This window comes from Larus michahellis, chromosome 2 (assembly GCF_964199755.1).
Source record: "Larus michahellis chromosome 2, bLarMic1.1, whole genome shotgun sequence".
Taxonomy (NCBI): Eukaryota; Metazoa; Chordata; class Aves; order Charadriiformes; family Laridae; genus Larus; species Larus michahellis.
The window spans coordinates 129,747,336-129,771,059 of NC_133897.1; the positions used below are offsets into that span (position 1 = coordinate 129,747,336).

The 23,724-nt window shown below is 33.2% G+C and overlaps 1 protein-coding gene across 27 annotated transcripts in view; it reads right to left on the reverse strand.

Annotated features, from left to right (window-relative positions):
* ASPH (aspartate beta-hydroxylase) overlaps positions 1–23,724 on the reverse strand; it is a 120,792-nt gene that overhangs the window by 78,766 nt on the left and 18,302 nt on the right. For 15 of the 27 annotated variants that reach the window (XM_074577115.1, XM_074577108.1, XM_074577104.1 and 12 more), the window contains exons 2-3: positions 21,997–22,146; positions 19,847–19,915 (exon numbers count right to left, since the gene is read on the reverse strand). In XM_074577115.1, the coding sequence (XP_074433216.1) occupies positions 19,847–19,915; positions 21,997–22,146 (219 nt within the window). Of the gene's footprint in view, positions 1–5,746; positions 5,792–12,799; positions 13,867–19,846; positions 19,916–21,181; positions 21,227–21,996; positions 22,147–23,724 lie in introns of those variants that run through there. The other 12 variants (XM_074577099.1, XM_074577101.1, XM_074577100.1 and 9 more) reach the window with 3 other exon arrangements.

Genomic DNA, 23,724 nt, shown 5'->3' on the forward strand with positions numbered 1-23,724 from the left:
ACTAAGAATCCATTACTAAGCAGTCAAGACTAGAAGCTAGAGGAAAAAAGACAAATTTACACTTCAATTTTGCCAATTTTTCTTCTGTGTCATTAAAAACTACTGAAATATTCAAAAATATTATTAAAACTTACATTTATATTTTGCTGCAGTAATATTAATTACTACAAGAGTAAGAAGTTACTTCCTTCTACAATCTTCTTTAATTACATATTGAGATAGAACCAGTTACTTATGTTAGCCACTGTCTCGCACTTCAGAAACCGGAAACGTAGAAATAGACACCCTGCTTTCACAAATTCACTTCCCCTTACATATACACCTCTTTAAAGAAGTCCTCATATGTTCTGGTAACCCACATCTCCAATTCCAGATGACCACTGGCTCTGCTTCATGAACAATAAATAGATTCAAAGCATTTCAAAAGATATTCAAATATTTCACAGCCAACAAGGACTAAGAGCGTGTAAAAGGAAAGAAGGGACTAGCAAGAGTATTTATTTGTTTTGCTTGCACATTTCTCAACTTTGCTTTCAAGCTTTATACACATCTATTGTGTTTATCACTGATTCCTATTAAATCCTGTTGAGTATGTAATATAAGTCATTTACTTTTTGTAAGATACTATTTTCTCTCATCTTTTTATCAAAATAAAGGTGCACCCAGTTTTTAATTGTGTGGTGCATTTTGAGCTTATGTAGTAACTTGCCACGTTAAACTGAATGACAATAATATTTCACAGAGATATACAACAGCACAACAGATCTCTGGGGCAAAATCTCATTTTATTGTGTGGCTGGCTGTATAGCTCAGAGTGCTGCCCAAATAAAGCGTTCTTTGGGGAAAAAAAAACAGCCAAACAACAAAAAAAAACAAAACACAAACCCCAAACCCAAACTTTTTTAGAACCAGATAAACTTTGGGTCATAGATACACTAATGCGTTAATCAGAAAGGCTACTCATTCCAAATTTCACTCCCAGACAGTTCCAGCTTGTGTTACATGTGCACTATACCACTGTGCCACTGTTCTTGAGAAGCGTGATTTGAGTGTTCCTCTGTCAAATATGTATCTTAACACTTATCAGAGCAAAGATGAAAAAACACATCTACCATCACTGAAACCTTAAAACAGAATGCTCATTATGCATGTACATTTATTAGATCTTCATTCTGTCAAGTTTTTTGCTAAGTACTATAGTGTTCATCACACACACAATCTTCCCCTCCTTCTTCACACATGTACAAATATTTAGAAAGTAGTGTGATATATCATCTCTGTTAATTACCACAGCTAGAATCTTAAGCTAACATACTATTTTCTACAACTTTTATCTGAACTACTTTTCATGTTTCCTCTAAGAAAAATTAAAACCAAGCAGATTATATCTTACCCTATTACCACATCTTCTACCTCTAGGGATCAAAGTGTTCTTACAGAGACACAAATGTGCTGTATGGAAAGTCTGAGGCAAGTGTACTGACAACTGTTATACACAAACCTTAAGCAAAACCATAAGCAGAATCAATGTCCAGGACTTTAATCTTACACCACTACTCACATGCATATACTCATGCTCCATTTCACACCTTAGTTTTGTTTTCTTTAAAATAATAATGCAGTATAACAATAATAAATCTTCAACTTTCATTACAGATTTTGTTCTGAATATTGTGTAATTTTATTGTGCATTTATTATTTCAATACACTAAGCAAACCAGGACAAATATTTGCCTAATGAAATCAGAAAGCATTCCTTTCCCATATAAACTTGAAAGCAAGTATAGATTCAATAACATACTGAAATATCTCTGCAGAAATGTTTTGTAACTTTGTTTATTCTAATGAGACTGCTGGATAAATCATTCCTCAGTGCTAAAAATACAGAAGCTGTAAAAGCAAACTAACACAGGAGCTTGCTTACAGGAGTATCATGTACATGAAAAGTGTTGTTTGAAGAAAATAATTGTTGCAAAAACCCATACGCTGTTCTCTAATCAAGTTCAACCACAATACAGTAGTAGTAGCGTATCACTTCTTAGAATGTGATTGGAATTTGACAACGCCCATCAATGGTGAAACAGGCGGCCTAATTTTCCTAAGTATTGATTACCAGAAGCTTGGAAAACTCAGAGAAATCAGGACACAGATAACTGAAAAGTGAAAATGAATCAAGTCTTCAGACCTAAAGATAGCTAAAAAAATAAATAAAAGAAGGAATAAAAGCAGAACATATTGTCACAGGATCAATAAACAAAAGCGTTGTAACATTTTGACTGTGTGTACGTTAAAGTCTCATAAATATTTGCAACACTAAAGTTCATTTGAGTGTTTGTGTATAAAATAGTTTTCTCAGTATACTTAGTGGAAAAAAAGCTTAGCAGGGAATAATTTACATTTATTTGCTAAGTTCCTATGACAATACATTCCATCAATGCTCCTCTTGGTTGTTTTTTGTGAAACAGAAATATTTTGAGTTTCCACTACGAGTGTCCAGATAATCCTCTTAATATTGTTTTTAAACTTGAATTTGATATACAACATTACACTTTCACCCCCACATCAAGAAAATAGCATTTTAATATAAGGAAGCAAAGGAAGGGAAAAAAAACCAAACCACAGATTTAGAGTATGCTGGAAGTAATCAGCATCAATTTCACATTTTTTTTTTCAAAACACATTGTTAGCCAGGCATATTAACATATGTACATATTTGAGTTTCACAGCAGACATTTTTGCTTTGTGCTTATAATGCCAGTACACTCTTGATTTAAAAAAAAAAAAAAAAAAATATTATATATAGCCTTCGTTCACACTTATTTCCAGAAAACATTATCATCTTATTGCCATATTTACCACATTCATATAAATATGCTGAATTTCTCATTCTTGAGGTCTGTTTCTCATTAGAGAACCGTAACTCTGCTTATTTCTTTTCTTTCTTGTCTTCCTTGGATGGGTTTTTAACTATCTTTTTTGTTTCTTTGTCTTTTCCCACCTGAATAGTACCATCTTTTTCACTGGTTGATTTTTTTGTAGTTTCCTTGGATTTCACATTTTTGTCTAGGCCTTTTTCCTTTTCCTTTCCTCTGTCTCTTTTAGCCTTGTCAGAATCTTTCTTTAATTTATTCGTATCAACAGCTTTCTTGTCCTTTCGATCAGTAGCATCTTTTCCTTTCCTGGCTTTCTTTTTTTCTTCCTCATCTTTGATTTCCTCCTTCTTGGATTCCTGCTTCTCCCTTAATTTCTTGAGCGGCTCTTTAATAGCTTCTTTTACTTTTTAGATTTTAATTTAAAAAAGAGGAAATGTTCAATAAGAGAAGCATTCTTACATCAGAAAACATCTTATGAACAACTATCCAAAAGCTTTGATCAAATTCTTACTTAGTGTTTGTTAGATGCCAATTTAAACTTGTAAAATTAACTATGAAAGCTTTAAGCAATTTAAACAAATTAGTTTTGACTTTGGGCAATATCTCACACCATGCAGCCAGCCAATAATCTTAGCTTACTGCAACTGCATCTGAATAAAGCATTAAACTAGTGAAAACCATGCCTCTATTATCTTACTGTTAAGTAACTGCTGCAGAATGCTAAAACCAGTTCTCTCTGTGAGCAGGAAAATCAGAGTAAATTTTGAATTTTTGACAACAGTATGACAATTGTAGGAGCCAGAAATGTTAAAAGCACCACCAAAAGAATTTTTTTCCCCACAATCTTCAGAACTTTCTAGAACTACAACTGAAAGTGTTATAGCACAAATGTATACTACCTTTTACTAACTTTGTTACCTCAGATTACGCCAAATGTATCTGAAGTATGTACGTATCTTAAAATGTATCTGAAGTATATATTTTACAAAAAAAAAAAAAAGAAATAACTACACAACATTCAAGAAGAAACACCAATGTCCTGATGAATTAAATTAAGTCCAAAAAAGTTAACTTGGTTTGACCATATTCAGTGAAATCAAGGTAAGAATTGTACATTGATTCTTACATCTTTGCTTTTCCATATCTAGCATTATTAGTAATACTTTTTTGTTGATTTTACTTTTGGAGTTGTATCTTTTGTGCTTGTTTTCTCTATTTCAATTCAGATTTGGCTGTGACATGGTATCTGGATAATATATCAGAAGAACAGTCAGAACAGCATCCTTGAAATGTAAATGTTCAATATTTACTTCCACTTTGCCCACAGTTTCCAAAAAAATTTGTCAGTATCAGGAGCATTCTCCAGAATAAGGAATTTTTAACTCAATAAAATTTAGAATTTTTTCCATTAAATCTCTGTATTCAATTTTAAATTTAATTTTTAAGATAATACTTAATTATTAATAATAATTTTAAATTAATAAATTATTAATACTTAATTATCAATAATACTATTTAATTTTAAAATTAATACTCCCACATTATTAAAAAAACAAAGATTTTGCATATAAAATACAACAGCTGAATTTTTATTCAGGCTTTTGAGAGAAACTGCAGTCTGTTGAGGTAAAAAGCAGACAAGTGACAACATTCCTCCGGTAACATCTGCCTCTAACCACTGTGTAACATTTCTGTCGAGTGAACAATTCAATCACACAGCTCAGTCTAAAATGAATAAAATCACTTTTCCTTCCAACTGCTTTTTGGCATTGCTTAATTCTCATACCAAACATTGAAAAATAATGCAAAACTCAGGAATGAATTGTTAAATGACATTTATTACGTTCTCAGAAACACATGATTGGCAACCAAGTCATACCAAGCACAACGTGGAACAAATGCTAAAAATTTCCACTTTCATGCAAGATGCTAAGAAAAGTCACATTCATATGAGCATGAGAGCTTCCCTCAGCAAATGCACTTTTTTCTTAACGAGACTTAGGATTACAAACAGCATGCATCTTTCACATACCGCTAGAAAAAACACATTGAAGTCTAAGTGTCTTTAATGCAACAAAGAGACTGTGTTCTTTACATAGCACCATGCTGTGGAGAGATAACTCAGCAGACCTAAAAAGTCAAGCACCTGAAGTATATCTGGCAGTTTGGTGTTTTGCTGAGGCTAATTACCTTCTTTTAGTCTCTCTGTTGCACTGGACACGTTCAGACCATTATGTCTTGTTCATACAGCAATGTAATTATAAATAAATACATGGCATACATTGGTTGCAAGCTATCCTACTTTAAGCTTTTGGAAAATTTATAAATATAATTACAGCAATCAATCCTGCAAATAGTACTAGAGGAAGTCATCGATCTTTACCTAAATTTCTCCTCTCATAAGAAAGAAATAGATGAAACTATTTAAGTAGAGACTTAAGCAGAAATTAAGGGGCTCAAGTCCAATTACAATATAATATCATGAATTCATATAAGATAACTAAAAGAGGATTTCAGACAGAGCAAAATCTGCATATACATCAGAACTTTTTTTTAAACATGCAAAATATGAAGTTAACATGAACTACTTATAATCCAAACAAGACAATTGTTGTAAAAACATTTGCACAAACAAAATATAATCTCTAGTTAGGAAAGCACTCATGTTGCCATTGATTATAATCGGTAGTAAAAAAACCACTTACTGAAAAACAGGGAGGATAACAGTTTGCTGCACTATTAGACAAGACTTAGCCAAAATAGCTAGTATTAGTAAATATTATTATAACCTGCAATCTGTATTTGCAGTGCACATGCATTTCAGACATCATTATCTGCATAAAGTTCCACAAGAAAGAGAACATTAAAAATACCTTTGACTTTAGTTTTTTTCTTGGCTACCCCTCCTGGCTCCTCACCTGATTTGTTGCAAAATGGAAATAGGTTATGAACATATCTGTGATGTTCAACAAACACGACATAAAATTTTCCAATCTGCCATGCCACGTAAAAAGTTATCTTTACATAGCACACTGCAATGCTATGGAGAGATACCAAACGTTAACTCATTAAGAATAAAGCATCTTCAGTAGCAAGACCACCAAAGTTCTGAGATGGAAGACTAATTAATCCAAGAAAAGTGCCACATTACCAGATGCATGCTACTTGAAATGCTTCATAATTTCTTACAGCTAGCTCAGTTCTCTCCAGACAGCATGATGCCATGTAATTACAACCAATATCCCAGCTGATTTCTCTGCTAGGTATTGTGCCAGTTCTTTCTCAAACCCACTAACTTATATTTCTATAGAATTTTATAAATATTTAATAAACATATTAACTCAAAAGACCTTCAAGCACCTATGTACTCTAGATTATATAAACAGTATTTTCTTACAATGAAATACAATCTATGTCTCTTCATCCAATGAAAAATAGGTGTTTTAGCAAAGGTATTGCTCATATTCCAAAAAGCAGTTGTCATTTCATTTCAGTTAAAATACTTACTGCTTTACTTAAGACTATTTAAGACTGTTAAGATTTTTATTAAAAAAAAAACAAACACAAACAACCTTACTCTCCAAAATCAGGTTCTGCCCTCTTTCCCCATTGTAACTAACAGAAATTGAGGTAATTCAGCATCTTCATTGTACTTTATACCTAGCTCCACAAGAGGCATTAAGGCAAAAGCCTACCCCAAAATAATAATTAGCCTCATCTTTCTAATACAGTAAGAGGAGATTGGATTATCAGCATCATGCTGCTGTGGATTAAGACAAAAACCCTATAAACACAACTACCTTAACCACAAAAATTACGCACATTGCTATCCATAAACCAACCAGAATGTTAAGAAAAATTATGGTAAATATATTTCTAAAACTCATACATAATCTTATTAAACTACAGGAGATATTCCCATGTTTCAACATTAGGCTTCTCATTCAGACATACAACGCGTCTACATTGGACATCCAAACCTTGAGCTTAGGCTTCCAGAGAACAATTAACTACGCAAACTGCATCAATATACCTCAACATTTATTCTTAAAAAAAAAAAAAAAAAAACAAACCAAAACACCCCCCCTTATTCTACACTAAAAATATATTCATAAATTTAAAGAATGTAGTCGGTTAAAGTCATTGTAACCAGCTTGCATCTAATTCCCATCTTACATGTTTTCAAAGTATCCAGCATTGACATTATGGGCAAAATTTCTTAAAAGTCAGTCAGTCAGGTAAAAATACAGTTTTTTCATCAATTTCCTACAAACTTATACCTGGGATATGAAAGCTTTTTTTAAACTCCTCCCTCACAGATTACCATCATTGCTGAAGTCCGGAGTTCTAACTTGACTAAATTCATTATTCAATCATTACTTCTAAGTAGTGTGTAGAACAATAAGTAAATAATTTTCTCATATAAAAGGATGAATAGACTCCAACTTTGTTATATCATGGCATCAATCAAAATATAAATAATAAAAGGTACTCAAAGTTGCACAAAAGCCATATTTAAATTTCCAGCTCCTTACATGTTACTGGATATTTTAAGATACACTCTTAAAAGCATGTCTCGATAGGGAAAACAAAATTTTACAAAGACCTGTATACACAAAAATTATGATACAGATATTTTAATTTTTTTAAAATACAAGTATATGCACTACTTTGAAAGATTATAGAATACTTTGTTCACTGATTATTGGTATTCCACTTGTTAAATATTCAGGCAAGCACTGATTTGTTTCAACCTGCTTTAATACAATGAATAGCGTTAAGATTCTCAGCAAATTAATAGTTGATAACATAATTCTGTAAATCATGTAGAGTTTAACATGTTATGAACTTACAGGAAAAGTATGCAGAAAAATGTATTTTGAAGTCTTAACGTCATGTAATAATCACAAGACAGAAATCCTGCTGCATTTTCATTTCCACCTGGACGGGGTCCCTACAATGGCTACAGCAGAGGGAAGTCTCATTTGTACGCCCCAAACAGGCTGAAGCAAGACATAGGTGCAAATCACTTCACTTTTGCAAGACAGCAATGTGATGAAATCTAAGTAAACTCATTGGCAAAAACTTAAGACACTCGCAGTCTTGGGGCACACAAAGCAACGTCCAGAATTTTATGAAACATAATTGAACTTGTAGACTCTCATTTTAAGTTCCCATTCAAGTGCCTTCACACTTGTTTGGGCCAGTTTTTAAGTTCCTTCTTTTTTCCACTCAGTCCTACATTATAAATGTTTGGTGCTGGCAATACAAAAAGAAATATAGAATTTATAAATACATCTGCGGTTATAATGGAATGTCAGAAACGGCTACTACTGGAGTCAGTGAATTAAAAAGTAGACTTCAAAGTTACCATAGCTGGATAGGTTTCCAATATTTTCCAAAGAACTGCTTTAAACAGTCATAATCAAAATTAAATTTTCATGTCAAAGTGGCTATTTTTACATAATGCTTAATGGTAGATAACTTAGTATCTTAACTGATTCTTTGAAACTTCGAATATTACAGAGCATTCCAATTCTGCAACAAAATCCAGTAACTTCCTCTCTTTTTCCTCATAAAAATCTTCAAGAACAACCTCCACAAAAAGAATGCCACAAGTGAGAGCACAGCTTTAGAATTTCAGCATCAAAAGATATGAATACTCTTTTTATTCATAAAGATAAGCATTGTAAAACAAAAATAATAGATAACACAAAGCACTGTCTTTTTGAACAGTTTCACTGATGTTGATACCGTTCTCATATTTAACAATCTATTGAGAAACCTGTTTATTCTTTCTTCTTATTGTTCTTGAGAAACAAGTTTATACTTGCATATGCAAATTTTATATTACTCATTAATAATACTTAAAACTTTAATATCGTTGCTATACAAAAGGTTTTGCCACATGAAAAAATTCCTATAAATTGATTTCACACCACCTACTTGCATAAACCCTTTTAACCTGCAGCATCATGCAACAAAATGTAAGCTACTTAAGGTGGCTTATCCACTTACAGGTGAAAAAGGAAGAGGCTACTTCGTATTTACCATTGAAAGCATATGGTCAAGCTTAGCACTAAGCAGATGACAGAGAGAATTTGCTATTTGTGCAAAGCCCGGATAACAGAACAGAAAGTGTCAAACTTTAAACACTAGGGCTTGTGTTCAGACTCTTGCCTTTGTGCATAAGGTCCCATCAAAAAAAACAAACCCTTCACCACACAGAAAATTAGGAACAATGTGAAAACTGCAGGACTAAAAAAAGGAAATACAAATCCGTAAGGCAAAACAGTTATCAACCTTTTTTTCCTCTCCTTTTTATTTTCCTTCTCCAGAACTGCAAGTCAGAAAAAGCTATGATTGTTTGCATATGCACCTGCACATAATTATTACTATTATTTTGCATTTATAATATGCTACATTGGATATACAAGTTCTTCTGCTAAACAAAATAGCTTATTGACAGAAGGCTATCACCCACTTACCTTAAACTGAACTCATTACCTGTATGCAGACTGACGGGTATACCAAAACCTATAACCCTCCCAAATGCAAGACAGTAAGTTGTTTTAATATCTCGTGCCTATTTAATTGCTTATTTAATTCTAAAATTAGAAGAAAAATTCAAATCTGATACATGGGGCAGCAAGCATTTTCTTTCCCAAAGTCACAGATTCTTAATGTTGCACTTTATATGAGAAGATATAAGAAACCAACAAGCAAGTTTTGCCTTTATTAGCCTCATCTTGAGGAATCCATTCTAACTGACCATAAGACAGACAGTATTAAACTTATTTCATGCTGCTGTGCCATCATTATGATAGCTGCTTAACTGATGGCAACTGAACAGGGAAAATAGGATGCACCTGTCCAAAATGACTGAACTGTACACAACAGCTTTCCCCAGCTCTCAAATACTAATCAAACCATGTTTACAATACAGGTGGTCTTTTCGCCCCATCTGACCATGAAATGAAATGAAAATCCTTCTAATGCTTCAATGCACTCTTCTTCTACGCCTCCATCCAACTGTAACCTATATGAATAACTGTCATAAAAATTCAGTTTTTTCTAAAGCCAGTCAATGGAGAGTAACTAATAATGCAAAATTACCATAAAATGAAACCTACAGGTGGTAAGCCTTATTCACTGACCTTGAAACAAATTTCCAGCATGAAAGACTGAACATGCTCTCAAAAAAGCTGTTTTTTGAGGAGAAAAAGTATGGGCAATAAGTTGTTAAAATAAGAATTTCAACAGATAAGGAAACAATTTTCAGTTTATACTATTCAAATCTAAGTTATTCTATATATTACGAGCGTTGTGATTCCCTCTCCCCCCATATAAAACACTGTCTTACTTTCAAATTAAATATTATTGAAGGTGGTCACAGAAATCTGGGGTTCAAACCTTCCGTAAGTTCTCAGCCATTTCAGATACATGGGTACTAAGTCTCCCACTACGATTTCTTTACATTAGTATCACAAAAAGCAAGCAAGACCTTATGCTACAAAGGTTAATGCAGCATTTTGTTTGAAGGTTGTAGACTTCTACTGAACACTGGCAGTCAAAATATCAAACATTTACCAACATGAGAAAATAGCAAAGCAAAACATCCCACATATTTCTAAAAGAGTTGACCAAATTGGAAGACTACAACTTTAGTCACAGACATTTACTTTTGGAGCTCTGTAATATTTAATATAAATAATCTGTAAGGAATATGAAGGTAGCTAATGAAAGCTCCATGTCCAATTTAACATCATTAATTTTTCATTCTTTACTAGCTATAAAACACATCACTTAAACAATGTATTTTCCTCATTAAAAATATTGTTTGCTACTAATTTGCTCCTAAACCAAACCATTTCCTTCTCAAACCAAAAACCGTAGGTAGAAAGCTGCTGCTTTGCCTTCTAAAATAATTATTCTATAACCGTATCAGAAGGCAAAGCTGTTACAGCTTTCCACCTACGCCTTAAAACCACTTTAAAAGTTTTCTAGACTTCTTTTAAAACATTAATATACTGACTGTATTATATATAACTGACAGTCCTCACAAATCAAACTAAAAATTTAGGTTTCAGTTTCCACAACTTATTTCAATCAGTTTGTGTGGACTTAGAAGAGTTGAGACACTGTTCAGTTTTCCTTGCTTAACCACTTTGCTGTTAAAATGCTTTGGTTTTGTTTTGGGTTTTTTTGTTTGGTTGATTTTTTTGGGGGGGTTTTTTGGTTTTTTTTTTGGTTTTTTTTTTGAAAACTGTCATGCTGATATAAGTGAAGAGTCACGTAAATCTTCCTGCCACCCTTACTAGCCAAGTCCTGCTTGCAATCACAACAATTAATGCAGTTCATTAAAATCAAACTCTTCTATCCCAAACTTTAGGAGAACTTTGACAGCTCTGCTCTCACCACTGTTGAGGATTTAATTGTTAACTCAACAGGAACGCCACCAGGCAAGAGTCAACACTTCTGAAAAAAAAAAAAAAAAAAACAACCCTATATTCAGGAAACGAAACTCTCTAGAAAGTTATATACTGTTAATATTTCCCCTAGATCTCTCCATCCTCCCACCCCTTTTTCTCCGACTACAAATTCTTTATCCCCACTATAATTGGTTTTGAGCAGACTTACACACACTCAATAAAATCAACCAGGAACATTCATGATATCAAATCAGAACTTTCTTGGTCTGCATTTCATCTCCTTAGCCCAAGTTAAGTTAATTTACTGTTTACTGATGTAACCATTGCCTCCAGGTTTCTCATGGTTCAAGCCACCTATTTATCTCTATTTCACTTGAAACTTCACCAGATTATCAATGTGTATTTTAACTATTTGGTATAAACTTAATGATACAGAATTCTCATAGTAGATGTTTTCCTCCTCTTCTTGGCTATCTAGTTCCATTAAGGAAGCATCTACAAAAGAATTCAATGTTCCATGACAATTTTTCTAATCCATACTGAGAGATAATATCCCACAATAGTGATGAAACTCTTATTTCTAATTCAAATCTGCTTCTCAAATTGAAAGAGGAAAAAAAGCACCAAAGAAAACCACGCTTGCTCTATTTCCTATGTCCAGATACTCTGCAAGTTTCTTCCACTTGCTAAGATACTTCTCAGTAATATTCCACAGTTGTTCTACTAGCATTTATTTTCATAATGTATGAGGGTTTTTTTATTTTCTTTGCTTTATACTTCATATATCTCCTAATAAAACCCATTAAGTTTACATGTTATTAACTTTCTTATATGCTAATTCTCAAACATTTGGAAGAAAATATGACTAATGTTTATGTGGCTCTAATTAATTTGTAAATCTTAAGCAGCAGTATTAACACTTCAAAACTTTTTCTTTCTTTTTTTTTTTTTAAAAAAAAGAACTTCACTTGCTTAGCACTAACACTTATTCTGTTTTATTATTTTTTAAATATTGAGTAGAACACCCTGAGTTGGATTATTTAATGAAAGTCTTTTTGTAACAGGCATGTTAAATTGCTTTAAAATTGCTATGCCAAAGCAAATGAAAATTAATTTAAAGACAGGTTAAAATTTCAGCCTGCATCCACTAGTGTTAAAACTTTATATGGGAAGAGCATAAACTTCATATGGGAAACAGACACAAACTTATGCATAGCAGGCATCACAATAAACAATTTCATAAATTGTAATAATAATCTGAGTACACTATTCACGTAATAAAATGACAGCTCAATTTCTGCATTTAGTACCTGATACAAACTGCAGAACACAATTATAAACTCCCCTTTCTATACCAATAACTTTATGATAGCAGACACGTACATGAAAAATATTTTTGGAACAATTATCATAAAACAGTTTCACAGGAAAAGGATTAAAATTTGCAAAACTGCGTTAAGTTCTTAAATTTAGCAAGGAATTGAAGACATTACATTCTATTTTCCAATTAGTCTTTAATATATTCAGTATTACATTAGAAATACATAAGTACAGCTTCCCACTTCCATAGAAGGCCCACCTTAAAAGAACTCAAAAAAATTTAGAACAGTCCTTGTGGTGCAATTGTTATATTAAAAAAACGACTGAAAACTTAGTTTGAAAACAGACAAATCAGTGGGAATGAACCATTATAGTGACATCATATCTTCTGAATAGAACAGATGTTAGCTAACTTAGAAATAAACGTTTCTGTAAGATTTTCAAGCACTTTTAAATGAAGTGCCTTTATTTGAACAGGTAAAAAGAATCTATCTAAGAAATCAGTGAGTCACAAAATAAATTATTTATTAAAATCATATTTCACAAGAGAATTATCATTGTCATGTCTATATTAAGGATTAACATAAATATGTATTTACAAAATGCAGTCATGCTAGAATACAATCAAAGCTGTTACAAAATGCTTCAGTTAATGCTTGCTAGAAAGACAAACGTTACAGTGTTAACAGCAGAGGTTATTACACTCAGCTTTGTGCACAAAATGCACAAATTGAAGCACATACAGAAACCAACTACACAACTGCAGATACACGTTTTATTCTACATATTTACAGAACTGTGTAGTATTTGTTGTCCTGTCACAAAAATGGGAAAGTCACTGAAAGGCTTTCAACTAGCGAAACTACATTGCACGGCTGACTCTACTTCAACCTTTATAGCGTCCATTTGGGAGTTTCCCCTCAATGCCATAAATTCCTGTTATATTAAGACTGATGATTTCATTGACATTTTCGAAAGCCAATCAAATTAGTCTCTCAGTCACTGGTTCTGTAAATCCAAAATAACACAAGTCTTTTTCCCCTGAACCCCTTCATTCTGTGACGTACCATCAACATCATCTGCAGCTTCGCTCTCCTCTTCTTCTAGTATTTCAAAAGGAGTCAATACATCATAGAGAAATGAGAGAAAGCCATAAAACCAATCAGAGCTTTCCTCTGCTAAAATATTAAGGACTTCCTCAAGGGAATCAATATTTTCATTACTGCCATCTTTGGTCAGGCCTACACAAGAATAGAGGAAAGAGAGAGAGAGGGAAGGAAAAAAAAAAAAGAAGAGACAGCAGTTAGGTGGAAAGAGGAAACTGTAAAAGGAGGATCTGTGAAAGACAGCTCATGTCACAGACAGCAGTCTTTACAGGAATGCTAATTAGGAAATAGAAAGATGTTAAGAAAGCTGAATCTTTCAAAGTACAGACTACAATTTGGACAATAAACATGCACAATATTATGCCAAAAACCTTGAAAAAGGCAGCAGCTTTGCTTTCCCTTCTTCCTAGTCCTAAACCCAAATCCACTTATATTCAGGTTTCTTGCTGCAGGATTTACCTTTAGACAGGTTTTTTAACAGTAATCCTCCACTACTTAAATTCATCCAATTTGCCTTTTCTTTTTATAAATCATCATGTTCAAATTTGAGAGCTTGCAATTGATAGCCAAGAATAACATTTAAAAGCAAATGGTATTTAGACAAACTTGTCACAGACATGCTGTTAAGGATAACACTTATTCTACCATACAGAATTTTGAATTTGCTTAGAAGTGAGGACTCTAATTGCTGGGGAGGTTGTTTTGCAGTGTGTTTTCTTGTTTGGGTTTTTTTAGCATGCTTCTCAATCTTTTTTTCCTATGATATATATTCAACATGATATAAATTAATCCTCAGGAATTAATTCAAAACCTAAGCATATACAGAATACTAGATAAAAATGAATAGGTAGCCAATGTAAAGGGTGTATGTATTGTTACACAGAAAATCTAAAGCAGGCTAAAGACAGCTAAAATGAGCTCGTCACTTCTAAACTCTCTGATGCCAGGAGCTGCTATCTTGGTCTACGAGACCCACTGATCTATCTGGTGTTTGTAAAATACAAATAAACCATGATTAATGCTCTCTTTTTTATGTGTGTGTGTTTGTTTTTTGTTTTGTTTTTTAATTAAAATCCACTGTTTTACTAGAATTTAGTTATTACTAAATAACATTTCAACTTTTCCACTCTGGGAAAAGTACAACAGAATGACCAAGCAATGATAAACACCAATAACTGGTAAGCTTTAAAGTGGGAGAGGGAGGAATTTCCCCCCACTTCTAACCAGAACAAACCTTCAGCTGTGTTGGAAGGAGAAGCAGAAAAGTGGGCTAAGGCTGAAGACAGATTGTTGAGACATAAAATTAAGTGAATGTGTTGCACATGCAGACTACAAAGCAATATTAGGTGCAGGTTAATGAAACATTTAAGATAGAGGAATTCATGGCAGAGACGTTTAACGCATTTCAACAAATTTTTCTTACAGCACATAGTGAAAGTATCAATGATAATTCTGAGGAAACTTCCAAGTCCATGATGTTCCACATCCTTGTACCTGGATGTCCAGAACCTCTACTTGAGTGACCAGCCATTCTCTTTAATTTTTCTTTGGATAGCGCAAAGGTTTAAAAATGATAGACTGAATCCAGGAGGCAATCAAGGTATTATAAATATCCCTCTCCAACTTCTTCCATGGCTTAGTTCTATAAAAATTAAATTTTATAGACTTAACTTTATGCACAGTAGTCAGTCATCTTTCTAATTTGTTTTCAAAATTTGGACCAAGTGAGATGTAAAGACATAAAGCAAAGTATATTTACTGAAAAATTAAATCTCAATTTAATAATGGAAACCTGAATCTAAAAAACATAAAATAAAATAAAATTGAAATTATAAACACAGATTTATAAATATTTGTATCGTTCTATTCTGTTGGAATCTGGCATTAAAAAAAGAAACAAAACCAAAAAAAAAAACCCCCAAAACACCACTCACAAACGACCCCAGGCTTTAGATTCTGTAAGCATGTGAAGAACCATGTAGATGCTCCCATTCTTGCACTAAGTCCAATAATAAGAATCTTGGACAATTATCTTCATAAAGTATAACACAGTACAGCAGCATATTTTCTTTGAAAAGAGTAGGACACCAAAGGGAACCATAGAAACTGGAAGAATACATCTTATAGTCTTTATTACAAAACCCACCCAACAACAAAACCCCAAACCCTTTCTTTACAATTAAGAAAAAAGCAAAAACAAAAAAAAAAAAACCACAAAACAAACCACTAGCCAAGAATAATATAATGGCTTTTGAATCTAAGGGACTAAGGGATTAAAAAAAAACCAAACCCAAACAAAAAACCACTTCCGCCTGCGTTACATGAAGTAACACATTATTCCATATAGTTATCTTTTTTCTTTCTTAGAAGAAGTTAAAATCAATAAATAAACAAGGCTAATTAATACTGAAACTATTTTTGGTCTTCATTCATCCTCATATTTGAGAACAACTGCTTTTCAAAGTAAAATTCGTATACTAATAAGCACACATAAGCATGGTAAGAAGTGCCTGAAAATGGTGACAAAAATGGAATTGTTCAATCAGGCAGCCATGCCATGCTAAATCAGTGACTCGCAGGAAATTATGTTATTTCAAGAGATGTCTAAACATTACAATTTAAATCAAAACAGTGAACAAGGAAGTCAAAATCTTTAGCCATTCAACAGCATTACTGCAACCACCTGGACAGAGGGCTTGCCTATATTCATTTAACAAGACAAAGCCTTTCTTTTCCTGCAAACTTCTCTCGTACAAGAATGAGCATATGCAAGCCTTTAATATTTGAAGGTGCTACAGTAAAATGTGAGAAAAATAAAGAGTATGAAACTTATCCTAAACAACTGAGTCGTACAAAAGCATTCCTTTAACTCCTATTATCTCACCACAGATTTTCTGAATGTGCAATCTTTGTACGACTGCCTGCAAACATCTTTTTCTACTATGGGTGAACCAGGGGGAAAAAAAAGCTAGTTTACAGAAGCTTGGATCCTACTTTTTACTATCCTCTGTTTGCTGATAAACTCGAGTTGGTTGTTGGGTCTTTTTGGTTTGGGTTTTGTTTTTTATTTCCTGCATAGCTGGACTACTCTGAACTAAATGCACAAGAGGTATAAATTGATGACTTTCTGAAGCTGCAGCTCCAAAACTGTACGAAGTACTGCAGCCATTTAAGTAGAATTTTTCAGGATATTGCTGCTTGTAAAAATGGACTGAAGTATAAAAAAAGGTTTGGCTCCAATGATTCTACTACAACAGACATTGGTACTCCCTACATATGCACTTTTTTGTAATGCTACTAAAACCACTCTTTCTCTGTACTCAGTTCTCAAATACAGAGGTATAACACTCCTCCTGAGAAGAATAACTTCCTCCAAAGAACAATCAGAGTGAGGTGGACAAAAAGTGGAAAGAGAATTACTGATAACTGCAGACCTCAAAGAAACAGATTAAGAAGCCTCTCTTACCATTACCAAAAGGAATTCAGTAAACAGAACCTCAAAAATAAGCTGTGGAAAAGAAAGAATCTCCAAGATAACTGCAGAGTAGCTACAACAAGTTTGCCTTTCCACCTTGGATACTTTTTTTATAAATGGATACAAAACTAACTCTACTAACAAGGCTGGTTGGCTGACTGAGTTTTTCTTCTCTTTTTTTCTCTTACTTGGTGGGACAGGGTGTGTGGGGAAGAAGAGAAGGACACACTTCTTGCACATTGATTGTAAAATTGCACAAATACCTCAAAAGAACGTAAACATCAAACCACCTTTGATTTCAACAAATAAAAAGAACAGACCCTACCACACCTTGTACATACAAGGAATAAAATAATAAATTTTAATTCTTCTGTTTAGGTGTACCCAAGTAGTACAGAAAACTACTAAGTCATCAGCTACTAAAACATTCTTTGAAATATAAAATAAAACTCATGCTGGTAGATGCATTTCTCAAAATTAAATTAACTTAAAAATATATTTAGCATTAATATGCAAATTAAATATCTAAATTTGTAGTGAAAACTAAACATTATGGAAGTGGACAACATTAAACCAGTGTACATGCCACAATTTCAATATAGTTCAGTAATAGCTAAAGAAAAGAAAAAAGTATATGACTTCCTAGCATTAAGCATCAAACAGTAGTATCTCCTTTTAAAGTAACTATTAAATTACAAGAGAAGCCATTTGCTGTTATGGTAGTCTGATGTAGAGAAAAATCCCAGAAAATAACAAGTCTGCAAACACAGCATATGTACTAAGAAAATCCTCACAAACAAAATATAAAAGGATCTATGCATTCAATATTTAGAAAGTTACCCTAATGTAGTTGAATATAGGCTTACTGTCTGGTTTTCTTTACCACAAAGACTTAATTCTGGACTACAAATTCCTCAAGAGGGAATTTAGTCTTCTAGTTTCTGCATCATAGCAGTGTTCAATTCTTAGTTCATATTAAATGTTAAATACAAACAAGCACAATAATTTACTGGGAACTTCAGTTAATATTATATGCTAGTTATTAGAAAAATATATTTATATATTCATAATCTTTATCAATGTCATATAACTTTTCAAAATATACCATTTCCTTTGTACTGCAGAAAATATTCTTAAACTTAAATGAGATTAAATCACATTTCTAAGCAAGCATTCAAAAAATAATAAAAATAACTTTTGATCTGTGACCTTTTAATGTCACATTTGAAGTATAAGGTTTAAATGCGTGATAAAACAAGCTTATAATAGAAACACTGTCATGTACTGGAAGAATTCCCAGCTATATCAAGTTGCATAAAACAGAGATGTAACAAAGCAGCAGCATGTTTGACAATCTGAATCCTACAAAACATTGATATCCATTTTCTATACACTACGTAATAGACAGATAAAGATTAGGATTATAACTATACAATGTGTTATCTTATTCACCATTTATATTTAACACCCAATTTGTATCTCTGAAGTCACTCAGAGCACTGGAGATTCTTTGGAGTGCCTCTTGCATTCACACCACTGCGAACTGGTTCAGTAATTTTGATTACATGGCCTTTCTTTAACTATGAAGGCATTAAACAAACCCTCCAAAAAGACTTGCTAATTTCTGCAAACATAAGTGAGGAAAAATAAACTGATGAAAACCTGATTTTTATGGAGTATGAGTTTCAAATAACAAGTCATAACATCCTAATATACTATTGATACACTACTGAAAACTTTGACTAGTTTCAGACATTCCACTTTGCCCTCTGCTCAAGCTATTATTACTATGCTGGCATTTTTTTCTTGTTATGTTTATTTGTTTAACTTACTAGGTTTGTGCTCAGAAAAGGTTTACACTTGAACAAATCAATTAATGAAAAGTAAACTTTCTAAAATCGGGTATGCAAGAAGTATCTACCCAGTCTATGATTGTGAAGCTGACGATGGTAGTGCTTTAACTGCTAGAAGACGTAAGGTAGAAGAGCAATATCACAAAGCATGTCTAGTGATTGAAATTTCTCTTTGAAGATACATCGTAAGCAGAAAGACATTCTCCCAAACTACAAGGAATAGAACCCTACAACTAGTGTTTCAACATCAAAGAAGAAAAATCCATGTCACGCTGGACTTCTGAAGGGCAAAGAAAATGAACAAACTTGTGGAGAACTCTGAATAGAGGAAAGACAGTACAAAAATATGACAAACAAGTAGTCATCTAAGAAGTACAAAGGCCTGTTGGAAGTAATTTTAAAATGACCCTGGCTTAACACATTAACATAAACAACGTTTTAACTCTTGAAGCATCTTAAGGCCTGCACCTGATAAATTTAATAATAATCACAACCATCTTTCAACAGTCGATGCTGCAGCATCAACCACCTGACTTCAAAATCATCCTGTAAGTAATTAAATGCTTTCCACTTAACATTGATATATTAAGAGGAAAAGAACACAACTTGCTACAAGTTGCACACACAATCCTACAACCTGCATTACGAAAAAAACCCACCACAATGAAATCAGTTTAAGTTCTCTAACTAGGAAAAAACAGAAGTATTGTTCTGACATTAAACAAAGCAACAAACATGAATACGACAACTGAATTATACAGACTATTCCACCTATGTTTGTACTTGCCTAGCAATACTTTAGCATCTTCCACATCAAAGTCTCCATCTCCATCAGCATCATATATCCCAAGCTTGCCTAGAAATACAAAGAGAGGAGAAAGAGAGAATTAGGGATTCAGCAGTTTGTCTCCAGCACAGTACTTTCAATGCGCAATGGTTGACTGTCAATGCCAAGTTGTTACAACATTTTTTTAAAGATTTAGCCCTACACTTCTTAACCACATTTTATATTTCCTGGAAAATCTCAAAAATATTCTAAGTTCCTTTCTGCATTTCCTAAACTTCAGACTGGATACAAGTTAGTCTTTTTCCACACATTTATTTTTGTGCTCACAATGTAAAACAAATCTTTAATTAAGTGATGTGCTTTATGTTAAATTTTCTTTTCAGCAAAGCATGTTAAGTTCACAAGGAACATTCAACACGTTTGAGGGAAAAGAAATAATAAAACAAGAATTAATCAAATAATCACCATTTGTTTTCTGATTATACGCTTCTTGCCATTCTAAATTCTCAGGAAAAAAGGAAAAAAGAAAGGTATATAATTTTTAGTGCCAAGTTGATAAAAGCTAAGCAACCTACTTCCTGGGCAAAGGAAAAATAATCATAATTTTATCAACAACTGTGTAACATTTACTACAGACAAAAAAGTTGTTGATCCTCTTATAGGTGACTAATACATCAGGCTTCTCACTTTTTTTTTTTTTGAAACTGCAGCTCTACCAGCCCTAAGTATAAGCAAAATGAGAAGACAGTTTCTATTCAAAAGAATTTAGCATGGAATTACGATATCCAGGATTAGGAGTGTGCTGGTGAGAACTATCAAATTAGTTTTGATAAAATTCAGACATAACTTTTAATAGGATTGAAACTCTGCACACTGCTTGCAGAAGAATTCTAAGTCCTTATAGTTTGCCAGTTTATTATTACACTTGTCATTCTCTAAGTGGAGGCAGAACTTGATTGCTATCAAAGGAAATGAAATACAGTTCTTAACATGGTACTTCAAAAATCAGAAAACAGTTTTGTGGAAGAAAAAGTTCAGACTTGGGTCTCGAACAGACAAATATAAAGTCATTGCCATTGTACGGAAGCAATCAATTAGAAAGGATCTTAATCGGTCTACAGAAAAACAAAGACTGGTGGAATAAATGTAATTCTCCAGAAATAAGAATTGCATCATCTTCAAAATCATGAAGAATGAGAGAGATGATGAGAAGTGACCGAGTTTCATGTCGTTGTAGAAGAACAGTAATTCTCTAAAAAATTAAAAACATAAAAAAGTAAACCAAAATTTTTAGCCAGGGGACTGTAAAGCAAGTTTATTTCTCTAATATCCTACCTTGTAGGACCTCTGACAAGTTATAACGGAAATCCTTTGCTTTGGCTGCATGCATGGTAAAAATACAGAAACCATTATTTGCATCACTAGACCCAATTAAGTTTCAAACGAGAAGGTTCCCTTAAAATCAGTCCAGAACAAAAAAGCATGTACAAACAGATTCATAAAGCTGTAATGTAATTCTTGTAAAACTAATAGTTGCAAAAATGCATGTTGAATCCTATAACATCAGGGACAATAGCTCTATCTATGGACATACATCTTGACATTTAAGACATTAATTTTCACCCCCAGGTTATTATATTAACAATACTATCTTAACATTGGCATATTGAGATACAACCATCACTGTTACAAGCTTAAAACTGACGTCATTCAACAGCCCATTCATGAGAGCACGACTGATCAGTTGTCGCGCCTCTATAGGCAACACAGTCCATCAGAGGAGTGGTAACCTCAGCTGCTCGCTTTCAACCACCACTGCAAGTTTCTGAGAGCTTAAACTGAAATAATGCATATTTAGATGATATTTCAAATGCACTACATGTATACATGTTACAAAGAGATCCAGATCTATCCTTGAAGATTTCTTTAATAAGTATAGTATGTTAATAACTTTTTCCAGTCTTATGAGAATCCCATTAATAGAGTTCATCATTAAAACGTACGTTTTGAACTACATTGCCTATTCTTATCATGTAGGTCATTTGCAAACACTGCAGTAGTCAATTCAGCTATCTAGAAATTTAAAGTGGTCTCCATTTAATGTATATCATAATAATTATTAGAAGCATCTTAAAATTTAAAATTCTTACCCAGAACTTCTTCATAATCTACAAGTTCAAACCAGACAACTGCTACCGATGTCCAAACTCCCAGCAAAGCAATTACCATAAACCAGGTGAAAAATGAGCTTCCAGAGAGGCCTTCTTTCTTTCCATTCTTTCCTCCTCCATGCTTAGACTCTGTTAAAATAAGGCAAACAAGTAGGAAAAATTGATTTGGTAAGAGTTAGAAAACTATGATTGAGGATGTAACTATAAATCTTGTTTCTTATGACTACACAGAATAAAAGACACTTGAGTAACACTTTGTTTGTTTGGGGTTTTTTTGTTCGTTTTCTTTTAACTTTACCACTGTTACTTGCTTTTCATATCACTGGATTACAGCAGGAAGCTCAACGAACATCTAAGTAAAAGCCCTATAACCAACCAAACACCAAAAACCCACATGCAATTTGTCTTAACAACTTAGTTGGAAATCCCCCCTTCCTTCCCCTTTAGTGTATATTTTATACAGAGCTTAGCATTTTTGAGATGCTTTGCATTTGCGACAACAGTTCTCAAACTGCCACCAGAGGGCAATAAGACCAGCAGAAACAGTTTGGAAGAAAAGCATTTATTCTGAAGCAAGTTTCAAAGCTAATTGAATTAGCTCACAGAATCAACATGAAAATTCAAATAGTCCAAGAAGGCCCTAAAATCTACACCTTATTAAGGGTAAGTCCCCAAGTTCAGACACTGTACCAGCTAAAAATGTCTTCCCTGTTGCTTAGAATCAAGCAGAGATCCACAGCATATTGAGTATCTTTAGACTTCCAGTCCCAAGAAACATACAAGTAAAAGGATGACACACAGACTTAATGCAAATCACAGCTTCATTTATAACTGCACATATGGAAAGTAAGTGCATATAAAAAAATGCAGTAGTTATAAACAAATCACTGGGAAAAGAAAGACATCAACCTAGCATATGGGTAGGGGGTTTCAACTGGGCATCACCACTACAGAAGACATAAATTGCTTGGTCCATTGCTGTAGGATCATTTTAGGTAAACAGGGACAAATGTAGTAAATAAATGTGCATCCAAAAAGATCCTGTGGACTGCTCTTCTGCCTCCTGATACTACTGCTGCAAGACTAGCACTTGGCCACAGTTTCATGTCCACCAGCCTGCTCCACTTCATTCCCTTCTAAGCACCAGCCTCTGCCCATTCAGCCATATTGAGTCCTAGTTATGGAAGTAAAACTATTTCTTACTTATTTTTAAATACTCGAACTTTGTCATGAATATTGTGATAATATAATAAGGTAGGGAGTTAACTTTATCATACTAACTGCAAATAATGTTTGATGTATTTATCAACACTGATCATAGAAAAAGACAAAAAATACTCTCAACAGCTAAATATCAACATGATTTGGTTTTTTGGAATAAAGTGGAGTAGCTCTAAAAGATAAGTAATGAGAGACTGGTGACTGACTGAATTATTTCTGTAATAGATATTATATAGAAGTACTTTCAGACCCTGCTTGCCATCAGGTTTACAGCTGTAATAAACTAACCTTTTATTACATTCATTGTGCCACATACCTAGTTCAGACCAATAAAAAAAAAAAAAAAAAAAACAAAACCTTGACTCGTTTCAGCTCTTACTCAGCTCAGCATTTTATTGAAAAAAAATAATAATATTTTATTAAGGCTGCTCTGTACAAGGATTAAATACCAACTATTTAGTTTAGTTTCTATATTAAACAGAAACT